General features: G+C 41.8%; 1 protein-coding gene across 2 annotated transcripts in view; it reads left to right on the top strand.

The window, feature by feature from the left end:
- Nucleotides 1–14,961, top strand: part of ssp3 (SCAPER domain-containing protein short spindle 3) — a 314,720-nt gene that overhangs the window by 207,014 nt on the left and 92,745 nt on the right. For both annotated transcript variants that reach the window (XM_087343366.1, XM_087343365.1), the window contains exon 25: nucleotides 11,721–11,795. In XM_087343366.1, the coding sequence (XP_087199492.1) occupies nucleotides 11,721–11,795 (75 nt within the window). The remainder of the gene's footprint in view (nucleotides 1–11,720; nucleotides 11,796–14,961) is intronic.

Genomic DNA, 14,961 nt, shown 5'->3' with positions numbered 1-14,961 from the left:
TCTACATCTAAAATAAATTAAATAAATTACATTACTCATTATTCAGTGTTTAACATAAAATAATATATTTTTTTTAAATTTCACGTATCCCCTAAGATGTCTTTGTGTACCCCCAGATATAATTTCTCTTCAACTTTGTACCCCCAAAGTTGTTGGTATATAATTCAAGTTATACATAGTATATAATCTACATATAAAATAAATTAAATAAATTATATTACTGATTATTCAGTGTTTATCATAAAATAATATATATTTTCTTTAAATTTCACGTACCCCCGGGGGTACGGTACCCCAGGTTGAATACCACTGTCATAGAATACGTGATTAGACGCCCGCTTCTTACTTCAGAGGTAGGAGTTTACTGCGTGATCGGTCCATGTGGGATTTGTGGGACAATCTTTCCTCCAGGTCCCTCTGTTTTCCCATCAGCGCCATTTCACAGAACTTTCATATTTATTCTTGTATAAACTGTGGGATTCACGGTTTTACCCCATCGAAACTATTTTCGCTGTGTTTACATAACACGTTTACTGTGAGGTTTTGAAGCAAACTGAAGCTAGAAACGAGGACGAGTAAGTAACAACTTGGCCGTGACGCATCGAGACGACTCTGCCCTGCAGGCAGGCGTCGGCAGGTGATAAATCTGAATTTATGTTCGGTGCCGCGAAATCAATCACTCAGCAACAGTCGTTTGACGCAACGTGCGAGTGAATCATTCATTAGGACTGTAATCGTCGGACTGGGAGAAACATGACTTGCAGGATCAACCTGGTCCTTTCACCTGGAAACAATGGCGCCCTCCCTACAGGGGGAAGACAGAATATACATAAGGGGTTGGCCGCGGAGGAAATGAGGGTTAAAAATTACTGTTTGTTTGATTGAAAGCAAACGTGCTACATGGGTTGAAATGTTCGGCTTTGGTAAATTAACAGATATTACAGTGGTGTTTATTAATAACTAACACAGAGATTTTTGTTTGTAGAAAATAAATTCTTAATCTGTCAGGAAGAGTGAAAATATTAGTCATTGATAGTTTGTGCACATAAGACAGAACAAGAAGATTTCCGTCTTCTGGGTTGTTGCGCTGTGTAGTCTGGTCGATATTAACCGACGTTTCAGAGGTCATACTGCCTCCGTCATCAGAGTATGAAGATTTCTGTCTTCTGGGTTGTTGCGCTGTGTAGTCTGGTCGATATTAACCAACGTTTCAGAGGTCATACTGCCTCCGTCATCAGAGTATGAAGATTTCTGTCTTCTGGGTTGTTGCGCTGTGTAGTCTGGTCGATGTTTACCAACGTTTCAGAGGTCATACTGCCTCCATCATCAGAGTATGAAGATTTCTGTCTTCTGGGTTGTTGCGCTGTGTAGTCTGGTAGATGTTTACCAACGTTTCAGAGGTCATACTGCCTCCGTCATCAGGGCGATGAGTATGAAGATTTCTGTCTTCTGGGTTGTTGCGCTGTGTAGTCTGGTCGATGTTTACCAACGTTTCAGAGGTCATACTGCCTCCATCATCAGAGTATGAAGATTTCTGTCTTCTGGGTTGTTGCGCTGTGTAGTCTGGTAGATGTTTACCAACGTTTCAGAGGTCATACTGCCTCCGTCATCAGGGCGATGAGTATGAAGATTTCTGTCTTCTGGGTTGTTGCGCTGTGTAGTCTGGTCGATATTAACCGACGTTTCAGAGGTCATACTGCCTCCGTCATCAGAGTATGAAGATTTCTGTCTTCTGGGTTGTTGCGCTGTGTAGTCTGGTAGATGTTTACCAACGTTTCAGAGGTCATACTGCCTCCGTCATCAGGGCGATGAGTATGAAGATTTCTGTCTTCTGGGTTGTTCCGCTGTGTAGTCTGGTCGATGTTAACCGACGTTTCAGAGGTCATACTGCCTCCGTCATCAGAGTATGAAGATTTCTGTCTTCTGGGTTGTTGCGCTGTGTAGTCTGGTAGATGTTTACCAACGTTTCAGAGGTCATACTGCCTCCGTCATCAGGGCGATGAGTATGAAGATTTCTGTCTTCTGGGTTGTTGCGCTGTGTAGTCTGGTCGATGTTTACCAACGTTTCAGAGGTCATACTGCCTCCGTCATCAGGGCGATGAGTATGAAGATTTCTGTCTTCTGGGTTGTTGCGCTGTGTAGTCTGGTCGATGTTAACCAACGTGTCAGAGGTCATACTGCCTCCGTCATCAGGGCGATGAGTATGAAGATTTCTGTCTTCTGGGTTGTTGCGCTGTGTAGTCTGCTAGATGTTTACCAACGTTTCAGAGGTCATACTGCCTCCATCATCAGTGTGATGAGTATGAAGATTTCTGTCTTCTGGGTTGTTGCGCTGTGTAGTCTGGTCGATGTTTACCAACGTTTCGGAGGTCATACTGCCTCCGTCATCAGTGTGATGAGTATGAAGATTTCTGTCTTCTGAGTTGTTGCGCTGTGTAGTCTGCTAGATGTTTACCAACGTTTCAGAGGTCATACTGCCTCCGTCATCAGGGCGATGAAGATTTCTGTCTTCTGGGTTGTTGCGCTGTGTAGTCTGGTCGATGTTAACCAACGTTTCAGAGGCCATACTGCCTCCGTCATCAGGGCGATGAGTATGAAGATTTCTGTCTTCTGGGTTGTTGCGCTGTGTAGTCTGGTCGATGTTAACCAACGTGTCAGAGGTCATACTGCCTCCGTCATCAGGGCGATGAGTATGAAGATTTCTGTCTTCTGGGTTGTTGCGCTGTGTAGTCTGGTCGATGTTTACCAACGTTTCAGAGGTCATACTGCCTCCATCATCAGTGTGATGAGTATGAAGATTTCTGTCTTCTGAGTTGTTGCGCTGTGTAGTCTGCTAGATGTTTACCAACGTTTCAGAGGTCATACTGCCTCCGTCATCAGGGCGATGAAGATTTCTGTCTTCTGGGTTGTTGCGCTGTGTAGTCTGGTCGATGTTAACCAACGTTTCAGAGGCCATACTGCCTCCGTCATCAGGGCGATGAGTATGAAGATTTCTGTCTTCTGGGTTGTTGCGCTGTGTAGTCTGGTCGATGTTAACCAACGTGTCAGAGGTCATACTGCCTCCGTCATCAGGGCGATGAGTATGAAGATTTCTGTCTTCTGGGTTGTTGCGCTGTGTAGTCTGGTCGATGTTAACCAACGTTTCAGAGGTCATACTGCCTCCGTCATCAGGGCGATGAGTGTGAAGATTTCTGTCTTCTGGGTTGTTGCGCTGTGTAGTCTGGTCGATGTTTACTAACGTTTCAGAGGTCATACTGCCTCCGTCATCAGGGCAACAACCCAGAAGACGGAAATCTTCATACTCACCGCTGTGAGAACCTCACGTCTTACAAGACAGAACAAGTTTGACGTTGGCTTGCGGACGTTTCGACAGCTGAACTTAACGTAAGCACGTTTTGGTGCAGTCCTAAGTGTTCTCTGTGATGATGGTGGCAGCAAGAACCTCTGACACGTCGGCGAACTTCTGTCAGGCTATACGACGAAACAACCAGGAAGACAGCCATCTTGAGATCGATTTCTTGATCATTGATGTAGAGAACATGGGAAAAAGAAAAGACGAGATCGATGCAGACCGTTAGCGAAAGAACTAAATCACAAAATGAAGTCACAAACAATTTGTGTCTTTCTATCATCAGAAGGATAATGATTCTAACGCATCTACGATTGTGTCCGACTTTGGGCTTGGTCAGTTATTGCAGTAGTGGTGGATAAGGCAGCTATGCTCTGTACCGATAGTTTCGTGAGAGAATTTTTTGGAAATGCCCGTCAGTACAGCAGCATTCTGCAAGTGTCTCACAGACACTGTAGAATTAAATTACAAACACACGCAGATATGTGAGTATTGAAATAAGTTAAATAATTATATATTAAATCTTGTCCGTCTAATCACAATAATTCTTATTAAATATTAAAATATTACAATAATTAACATTTTAATATTTAAAATATACTTTAATATATACTTATTATATCACAATATGACGCAACTTTGCCATCTTAAGTTAAATAATACTAGCGGGTACTAAAAGGTAAACGTGCCCCTACGCCTTACCGGTCATACCAAAAATCCGTATGGGGGTGTCAATACAAAGGTTTCTTTGTTTCTGAATGTTTTTGCTACATAGAGATGTGTGTTCTTGCTGCAGATGAATTTATGAATGATCCTTCTGTGATGACCAAGAGATGTCTCTGCATAGAATCGAACCGTAGCCATTTATAAAGATGGATGACCTATCTCGGGTCACAGGTCAGCGACGGTAACAACAACAACAATAACAACATTTTAGTAATATAAGTGAATGTGAGGAGAAATGTAACACATAAAATATGTTGATACAAAGAAGATTTTCGCTGTTTTCGAACTGAAGTTGAGTTTATGTATTCGTGCTTGTTGAGAGACGCGAGCAGTTGGGACAGCACTCTACGTTATTACCAAGAGAGGAGATTGAGAACATGACGTCACAGTTTGCTGAGCGATTATCATGGTGACTGCGTCCAAGCCCCTCCTGCAACAATAACAGCACCCACGAATCGCTGTTACATGGGACCCCCCTTCTTAACCCAGCTTGACAGGAATCGTTAGTGAACCATGCACTGTCTGCGATTGCAATTGCAAGTGCAATTTATGTCTTTCCAAACACATAAATATGTGTTAGCATTATGCTCTCGATTGCAACGTCTAGGATTAACGACGTTATTTTCCTATGAATATTCAACGCTGATAACGATAGCAATAGAATTTGTTATTATAATAACTTAATAATAATAAAAGAATGGTGTCTTCTGGGTTGCTGCACCGTATAATGTCGTAAAAGTTTGCCGACGTTTCGGTAGTCGGTAAAATTTTTACCGCACTACACGTTGTAACAGCCCAGAGGCAGCCATCTTCTGGTTTTATTATAGACTTGGAGAATATTTAATTTATAACGTGGATTTGTCGTGTCATGTTAACTGCTTGGCTTTCTTCGGTCACGTTTAAATGTTCTGTAACACGCCTATCACTACGAACGACGTTACTGATTTTTCGTTTAGAACCTTCTTGATACCAGTTTTCACATTATCATCATAGCCACGTCCACGTGTCCCAAATGACCTCTTCACCTTGATTTTTGTGCTAAATATATATATATATATAATTTAAAAAAAGATGTGTTACGAAAAAATCAACCAAGCCTCGGATCAGGACGGACTCTTTGGCACAACCACGGCAATTGAAAAAAGGACATGAGATTTGTAGACGTAGATGGGAGGATAATTTCAGGCGGGATCTATGGGAGATAGGAGTTGAAGGAGACTGGATTTTGTTGGCCCAGGACAGGGACCGGTGGAGGGCTTTGGTTAATTCGGTGATGAACCTTCGGGTTTGGTAAGCCATCTAGTTGGTTGGGTCCACTATTTGGGAAGCCTGAGGGGAAGAGACCTCTGGGAAGACCTAGACGTAGATGGGAGGATAATCTCTGGCGGGATCTATGAGAGATAGGAGTTGAAGGAGACTGGGTTTTGTTGGCCCAGGACAGGGTCCGGTGGAGGGCTTTGGTTAATTCGGTGATGAACCTTCGGGTTCCGTAAGCCATCTGGTTGGTTGGGTCCACTATTTGGGAAGCCTGAGGGGAAAGAGACCTCTGGGGAGACCTAGACGTAGATGGGAGGATAATCTCAGGCGGGATCTATGGGAGATAGGAGTTGAAGGAGACTGGATTTTGTTGGCCCAGGACAGGGTCCGGTGGAGGGCTTTGGTTAATTCGGTGATGAACCTTCGGGTTCCGTAAGCCATCTGGTTGGTTGGGTCCACTATTTGGGAAGCCTGAGGGGAAAGAGACCTCTGGGGAGACCTAGACGTAGATGGGAGGATAATCTTAGGCTGGATCTATGGGAGATAGGAGTTGAAGGAGACTGGATTTTGTTGGCCCAGGACAGGGTCCGGTGGAGGGCTTTGGTTAATTCGGTGATGAACCTTCGGGTTCCGTAAGCCATCTGGTTGGTTGGGTCCACTATTTGGGAAGCCTGAGGGGAAAGAGACCTCTGGGGAGACCTAGACGTAGATGGGAGGATAATCTCAGGCGGGATCTATGGGAGATAGGAGTTGAAGGAGACTGGATTTTGTTGGCCCAGGACAGGGTCCGGTGGAGGGCTTTGGTTAATTCGGTGATGAACCTTCGGGTTCCCTAAGCCATCTAGTTGATTGGGTCCACTATTTGGGAAGCCTGAGGGGAAGAGACCTCTGGGGAGACCTAGACGTAGATGGGAGGATAATCTCAGGCGGGATCTATGGGAGATAGGAGTTGACGGAGAATGGATTTTGTTGGCCCAGGACAGGGTCCGGTGGAGGGCTTTGGTTGGTTCGGTGATGAACCTTCGGGTTCGGTAAGCCATCTAGTTAGTTAGTTAGTTATATAATTTTCGCCATGCGTGGTACAGACGCCGTTCGCCTTATCTTTGTGATGTCGAAGGTACAACATGAGAAGTATATTATGACGTAATTCTTTGTCATGTCACTTAATATCTTTCGGATTCTGAGGAAGGAGGAAAATTGTTGACAGACTGATTAAGTTAGTGTCCACTGTTGAAACCAACCTCCGAACACCATAAAGTGAGTTTCTTACATGAAATTCCTGGTAGGCCGAATGAACCATCACGCTGTGAAAGCAATTGTTCCCGATGCATTTACGAGTCGCTGAACGTGTGTGACATGCTTCTTGCTTCTAATCTTAAATTCAAATGAGAGTTGTCACAAGCGAAGAGTGACGAGTAGTTTTCGCTCATATTACACTGCAGAAGCAGGCAATTTCAATCTCCACACGATTGCTTTTTGCTGTATTTAAGTTACGCAACTGTTTTCGAGACTGATGGTTTCGGCAAAGAGATAATTAATTTGTGTGGCGATAGCATTAGACTTTATGTTTCATCCGTTCCGTTTATAAAATAATACGCGTTTGATTTTAATCAGTAAATCTGAAATAAGTAACTTAGACGCTCGTTAGAATCCGTCGAAAAATTGAGTTTGAGTAGATGGTTTAGTCGGTAAATCTCATGGGACGAGACTAGTTTGGTTCTTCGCCAACCATTTTATGATCAGTCACCCAATTAGAATGGATATTACTACAAAGAAAATTATATGTAAGACTTGAGGTTCTCACAGCGGTGAGTATATTCATCTCCCTGATGACGGAGGCAGTATGACCTCCGAAACGTTGGTTAACATCGACCAGACTACACAGCGCAACAACCCAGAAGACGGAAATCTTCATACTCTGATGACGGAGGCAGTATGACCTCTGAAACGTTGGTAAACATCGACCAGACTACACGACGCAACAACCCAGAAGACAGAAATCTTCATACTAATCGCCCTGATGACGGAGGCAGTATGACCTCTGAAACGTTGGTTAACATCGGCCAGACTACACGGCGCAACAACCCAGAAGGCAGAAATCTTCATCGCCCTGATGATAGAGGAAGTATGACCTCCGAAACGTTGGTTAACATCGACCAGACTACACAGCGCAACAACCCAGAAGACGGAAATCTTCATACTCATCGCCCTGATGATGGAGGCAGTATGACCTCTGAAACGTTGGTAAACATCGACCAGACTACACGACGCAACAACCCAGAAGACAGAAATCTTCATACTCATCGCCCTGATGACGGAGGCAGTATGACCTCTGAAACGTTGGTTAACATCGACCAGACTACACAGCGCAACAACCCAGAAGACAGAAATCTTCATACTCATCGCCCTGATGATGGAGGCAGTATGACCTCTGAAACGTTGGTAATCATCGGCCATACTACACAGCGCAACAACCCAGAAGGCAGAAATCTTCATACTCTGATGACGGAGGCAGTATGACCTCTGAAACGTTGGTAAACATCGACCAGACTACACGACGCAACAACCCAGAAGACAGAAATCTTCATACTAATCGCCCTGATGACGGAGGCAGTATGACCTCTGAAACGTTGGTTAACATCGGCCAGACTACACGGCGCAACAACCCAGAAGGCAGAAATCTTCATCGCCCTGATGATAGAGGAAGTATGACCTCCGAAACGTTGGTTAACATCGACCAGAATACACAGCGCAACAACCCAGAAGACGGAAATCTTCATACTCATCGCCCTGATGATGGAGGCAGTATGACCTCTGAAACGTTGGTAAACATCGACCAGACTACACGACGCAACAACCCAGAAGACAGAAATCTTCATACTAATCGCCCTGATGACGGAGGCAGTATGACCTCTGAAACGTTGGTTAACATCGACCAGACTACACAGCGCAACAACCCAGAAGATGGAAATCTTCATACTCATCGCTCTGATGATGGAGGCAGTATGACCTCCGAAACGTTGGTTAACATCGACCAGACTACACAGCGCAACAACCCAGAAGACGGAAATCTTCATACTCTGATGACGGAGGCAGTATGACCTCTGAAACGTTGGTAAACATCGACCAGACTACACGACGCAACAACCCAGAAGACAGAAATCTTCATACTAATCGCCCTGATGACGGAGGCAGTATGACCTCTGAAACGTTGGTTAACATCGGCCAGACTACACGGCGCAACAACCCAGAAGGCAGAAATCTTCATCGCCCTGATGATAGAGGAAGTATGACCTCCGAAACGTTGGTTAACATCGACCAGACTACACAGCGCAACAACCCAGAAGACGGAAATCTTCATACTCATCGCCCTGATGATGGAGGCAGTATGACCTCTGAAACGTTGGTAAACATCGACCAGACTACACGACGCAACAACCCAGAAGACAGAAATCTTCATACTAATCGCCCTGATGACGGAGGCAGTATGACCTCTGAAACGTTGGTTAACATCGACCAGACTACACAGCGCAACAACCCAGAAGACAGAAATCTTCAAAATTATATGTGTACTTAGGAATAGCTGACCAATGTTAATTCTTATCTTTCGAAAATATTTTATGAAATTGTGAACTGAATTAAATAGGAAGATAGAAGGACTCGGTGGAGGGCATATGTGATTGCGCCGTTGCAATTCTACAAGAAATTGATCTTCTGAACACATATTCGAGGACCGGGTGGTGATAGTAAGTTGTAGGAACTTAATTCGTTTTTTGTAATAAAATCTTCTCGAGCGACAAGCCACGTCAAGACGGATCCGTAGTCAAACGTTTCAGAGGCATCCTTTGTTTCCATCATCAGGGAATGATCCAACGTTTCAGAGACGCTATCTGTCTCTGGAAAGTTGGACTACAGCCCCGTCTAGACGCTGCTTGTCGCCAGAGAAGATTTTATTATATTCAGTCATCGGGAAAGCTTCGAGTCATATACTCGTTTTCGGTTTACCGATGTAATTTGAAATTCTTGCTGTGAAGTGATATAATGAAGTGCTTATGTACACGGAACTGTGGTTTAAGGAGATCACTAAAGTCATACCGGAAACCTGGAAATTTTTTTGTGACAAACAATTTACAACTGTTTTTCTTATTTTATAAGAGACATTTGGCGTATGACGTCATCGTGTTCGTATGTCTCTCTCTCGCTCTGTATATTTGCTGTCCCTTAACAAAATTTTAACCAATCAATGAATTTTCATGAAACTTTGTATGCACATAAACAACTGAAGGTGCTCCAAATTTCGCCATTTGTAATTTCCTGTCATCAATATTATCAAAATGGCGACTGTGCAACCGTATTTTATGAAACGTAAATTATACCAGTTCACGCAAGATTATGATATACGGCACGGATAAAAATCCTCTGTAAAATGTGTTTTTTTGTTTGGGGGGGGGGGGTCATGTTTTTTGAAATCTGTAAAACTTGGCAGATGGATCGTATGGTCGTGTGGCTGTTTATGAATTACGAGGTGAAAACTACTAGGCATATGAATTTCTTCATGGAAATTGATCATATGATTTCCATAAATTCTGTTTTGAACAATTTCTTATGTATTAAATTATTACAGACATGGCTCTTAGGTAGGCTAATTATCAGCAGTCTAATGTAGTTGAATTTAGAATGTTAGTGTAATGTGTGTACAAAGTTGTAAGTTAAAACACCGTAGCATATCACAGACCATCTCTCATTTTAGGTCATGGAAAAAATTTCAATGTGGATTTCGACGCTGAATGCAGATGATGAGACATGTCCATGTTGGGGGAGGGGACGTGGGTTTGCGTGTTTACGCGAGTCATAAAATGAAATATTGTGGGAGGGGGGGGGGGAGGGTGTTGGGGATCCTGGGAGCAATCGATTGTACACGTGACTTGTTGCGCGCATGACGCAATGGCTAACTTCTAATTATTATTTGTGTATGATTGGGGTTGGATTCCAGATGGAGAGATAATGGCTGGAACTGTCGGATTGAATTATGGCCGCATCCACTGTCGTGCTCCGACAAGAAGCCTCCATTTCACTCTTATTTGAACTGCGATAATTGAAAATTTTGGTTACATTCGATGAACCAACTCATTAGGCACCAAAAATCAATTTATTTATTATTTATTTAGTGTTCTGTCTGACGACAGGTCCATATGAACAGGATCCTTCGATCCTTTTCTCGGACTGGTACCTGTTCATATACGTTCTTGGCAGATGATCCAGAAGTGGTTTGCCATTGCCTTCTTCTGTGTGTGAATGGAGTAATTGTTGGGATGCCACGGAGGACAACTCCGTGTTGCCTAGACCACGGCCTTGCCCAACACAAGTTATAAATTCGGGCACCGCCGCTAATCGAACCCGAGACCCCAGGATTACAAGGCCAGCGTTCTAACCGCTAGACCACCGTGGCTATAATGAAAAATCAATACTGCATATTTTAAATGAAATATTTTCGGATTATTTTAACGCCAATAACCACCAGACAAGGTCTGTAAAATGGCGAGGAACTAATTGATTATATCACCATGAAAATTTAAACGTTTTAATTGTAATATGATGGCTGTCTTCTGGGTTGTAGCGTTATGAAGTTTGAGAGATGTTAGCTGCCTACATCATAAGGGCTCAGTACTCACCGCCCTGATGATGGAGGTAGCCGTGAGAACCTCAAATTATACTTTTCATGTTACGTTAATACCAGCATGATACTTATATTTAACTTGTTTTCACACTCCCGTAATATGTGAAGTTATAATGTTTAAAGTCGGTATTTGTTATAAAACGGAATACACAGCAGACCTAAGGGAATTTAAGGGGAGTGGTAAAAAGATTTTTATCTTGTGAACGTGTCTGATTATCTATTAATGAATAAAAGACTAACATTGAATTAGATAGTTGCTGTAACATATATGAAATATAAGGAATGTAGGAGGAATGGAAATCCATTATCATGTTTGACGGTTTATGATTACATTATCTTTATCCCTGTCTCCATCCGGCCTTCTTACTGCGTTACTTTCTTACTCATTTCAATCTAAAACATTTATTTAAAACACCAGCAGTCTTCCATTTTACATTATTTCAACTTTTTCGTAAACCATACTTCTAAAAGGTTCCTACTGCTAACAGCACTTATACAATATCCTGACATCTTGTGTTTGCCTGTAAAATTTTAAATTTGAAACAATTAAACATGCATCAAAGGGGAAAAAACGCAACATCGAACTGTGTTTCATAAATAATTATGGCTTTGTGGGAAATCATGACAATTAAAATATTGTGATTTTCCACGTCGATTTCTTTAAATTTTAATTTGTTTATCTCTATGATGTATCCGTTCTTTCTACCACAGATCCCGTTTCGCAGCATCGAACCGTACCCAGAGCTGTGGAATTTAAGGCAGGGGCTTCAACTCAACGGATATAAGGTATGATAAAAATTTAAGATTGAACGTACTGCTACTGAATAGGTTATTTGTGAAATAAACCACATGAGTCCAGATTTTAAAAGAATTGAGCTGTTATACTATGACAATTATCAGGGCGATGAAAATATCGACTTATAGGTAGATACAAATATTTTTGAGGAAAGTGTTGTCTGGGGACAGGGCTTACGAATTTGTCATTTTAATACAAAATTTCTGAGTGGACTCGTCATCATACTGATATTAGATAATTTATTTACGGAACCCTTCCAAGTCCCATATGAAATACACGGTTCGGAGATAACTCAGCAATTATCTTCATAATACAAAACACCAAATAGTGTAACGTTGATTATGGAGCCCACATTAGAATATCTGGTTGATGTCTGTATGGTCTGTCGAAAGCAAAGTTGATTTATGTTGTAAGATTTGAGGTTTTCACAGCGGTGAGTCTGAGGATTTGCGTCTTCTGGGTTGTTGCGCTGTGTAGTCTGTTGATGTTAACCGACGTTTCAGAGGTCATACTGCCTCCATCATCAGGGCGATGAAGAATTCTGTCTTCTGGGTTGTTGCGCTGTGTAGTATGGTAGATGTTTACCAACGTTTCAGAGGTCATACTGCCTCCATCATCAGGGCGATGAAGATTTCTGTCTTCTGGGTTGTTGCGCTGTGTAGTATGGTAGATGTTTACCAACGTTTCAGAGGTCATACTGCCTCCATCATCAGGGCGATGGTTTCAGAGGTCATACTGCCTCCGTCATCAGGGAGATTCATCGCCCTGATGATGGAGGCAGTATGACCTCTGAAACGTTGGTTAACATCGACCAGACTACACGGCGCAACAACCCAGAAGGCAGAAATATTTGATTTAAGTTCTTAAATACAAAAATAAAATAAGTTGAGAGCACGCAGTCGTAATTATGATAGTTAAATTATTATCGATACTGTCTTGTTTTGTCCCTAACAGTGTGACTGTGTCCAATGGAAACAAAATTGCGTATAAAACACGTAAAAACGCAGGGAGTTGACTCCAGCATCGCATGTACCACCCCTACGCATGTCAAAACCATAACATATATTGAATCAGCATTTCAGCAATGACGTATAAATCTGTTATCCGGCGTGGCAGCCTTCACATTGAAATCCAGTGTGAAATCCAAAAAGTAAATAATATCGGACGTGCGGGATTTTCCGTCCCTCATAATACGTAACACAGTGTGTGTTGTTTTTACCCTTCTTTCTGATGTAAAGATAACAGTGGAATCTGGCACACGCATCTGTAAACAGCCTGTGGGGAGAGAACGGTAGCTCGTAAAAATATCCATAATTAATCAATCTCATTCAGGATATTTTGTCGTTCTTTTAATCCAGTTTAAGCCAGATGCAAGGTGTTATCTTCATAGAAGCTTATGAATATGTTAAGCGGGTTTTGTTGTACGTGATACGTGGGATTTTATACTGTCATGTGCAACAGACAGCTAGAAAATTATACATAAACATGCATTTGGATGATACTGCTTTGCTTTGCAGTAGTCATGTATGTCACTCTAGCATTTATACGCCAGCGAAATTATGAGACGTATTGATAATTAGAAGAGTAGAAATGCTCTCTCTGGTATTTTATATACCTCGGTGATAATTTAGTGCAGATAAAATCTGTTATTGCTAAACTATTCGTACTGTGGACACTGCAAATTTTATTTCACAATCAAATAGACCATTTTCCTTACAGAATCTATGATATATAAAATAACAGAGAAACAGAGATAAATACGTCACGTGGATCTTTATAATTTTTTTTTCTAATTTCCTTAAATATTTATTACGTCGAAATAGTTTTCAAGTAACATTTATTGGTTTTAATAAAACGAAGTTTTTATTAAATAAGATGTCTTTTATATTATACATTAATTTATTAAAAATTGATCTTTTTTAACAAAATAGAATGTGCTCTACGTAATGAACCGATGTGGATAAAAACACAAATTTCCCTAAGAATATTTGCTACAGATCCACATTTTATTGATATTTTATAAAATTAAACTTGCGACTCCATAATGTGTTTATGTAATGCATTCTGAACCTAAAGATTTCAGTCGTTGAGTAGACATGTTATCTGTGGAAATATATAAAAAAACTTATTTGCATAAATTTTCCACAGTACACTGACATGTTTGAGTGTATATATATCATTCTGTGCGCCATATTTCGCTCGACGCCATATTCTGAACTATAGCCAATCAGTTACATCTCCAGATGTGGTAGTTTCCCTCGTGCTGCTCGTTTTTGTATGTACGCGGTTTTCATTTTTAGAAACACCCGCTACTTAGAACTGTCGTTGCCTCGTATTTGAGGCAAGTTTTAGGTCTCATGTTTGTCGCGGTTAGAACAGCAAAGTGCACAGCGCGAATTCTTGAAAATCTATTAGTCGCTTAGCGTGTTAAACAGTTCTCCGTCTGTTATGAATTCCTATCTTAATTATTGTTTCAGAACGTTCTGGATAATAAATGTGTCATACCTGTGCTAAGTTTATTATAGGATCCATTTAAACACATTTTAATTTCATTGATATAATTTCATCTACATATCGAGTTAGCCCTTAAAAGAGAATGTTGAATAAAATTTTGTATGTTGTAAGATCTTTCAGCTCCTGACAAACGAGAAGTAAAGTCGATTCTGCTTCTGGTCCTCAGACAGGATGCGTCGCATGTGGAGTTCTTCCTTTAGAATCAGCTGACAGGTCCCATAGCCTATCCCAACAATGTCGCACAAGTCGTTGATGGTACGACGTCGATCTTCGTAACATTTTCGGGCGTCGTGCTCGAAGATGGTCGTCCAGAACGCTCGTCATCATCGACAGAGGTTCGGCCATTTTTAAAACGTGAATGCCACACAAAAGTTTGCGGACTCCCCAAATGCTTGCTTTAGCATTTCATAGGTTTCCGTAGCCGTTTTGGCGAGTCTTTGGCAAAATTTGATGCACACGCCATTCCGAAATCGCAGGAGGGTCGGTGTAATGCACTACCAAAACGCCCGTAACTAAGAAACAAATGCTAATTCGATGATGCCGGCTGGCACACTGATTCACTATGAATGTAGACCGCACCCCCTAACGGCAGAAGCTCGTACTACATCCGGTTCGCCCTCTATTGACACAGTCTTGAAACTT

The sequence above is a fragment of the Zootermopsis nevadensis genome, unplaced genomic scaffold, assembly GCF_977971745.1.
Source record: "Zootermopsis nevadensis isolate Lab colony 2312 unplaced genomic scaffold, Znev_1.0 Znev_ptg000005l, whole genome shotgun sequence".
Classification (NCBI taxonomy): Eukaryota; Metazoa; Arthropoda; class Insecta; order Blattodea; family Termopsidae; genus Zootermopsis; species Zootermopsis nevadensis.
This window is presented reverse-complemented; position numbering and strand designations above follow the sequence as displayed.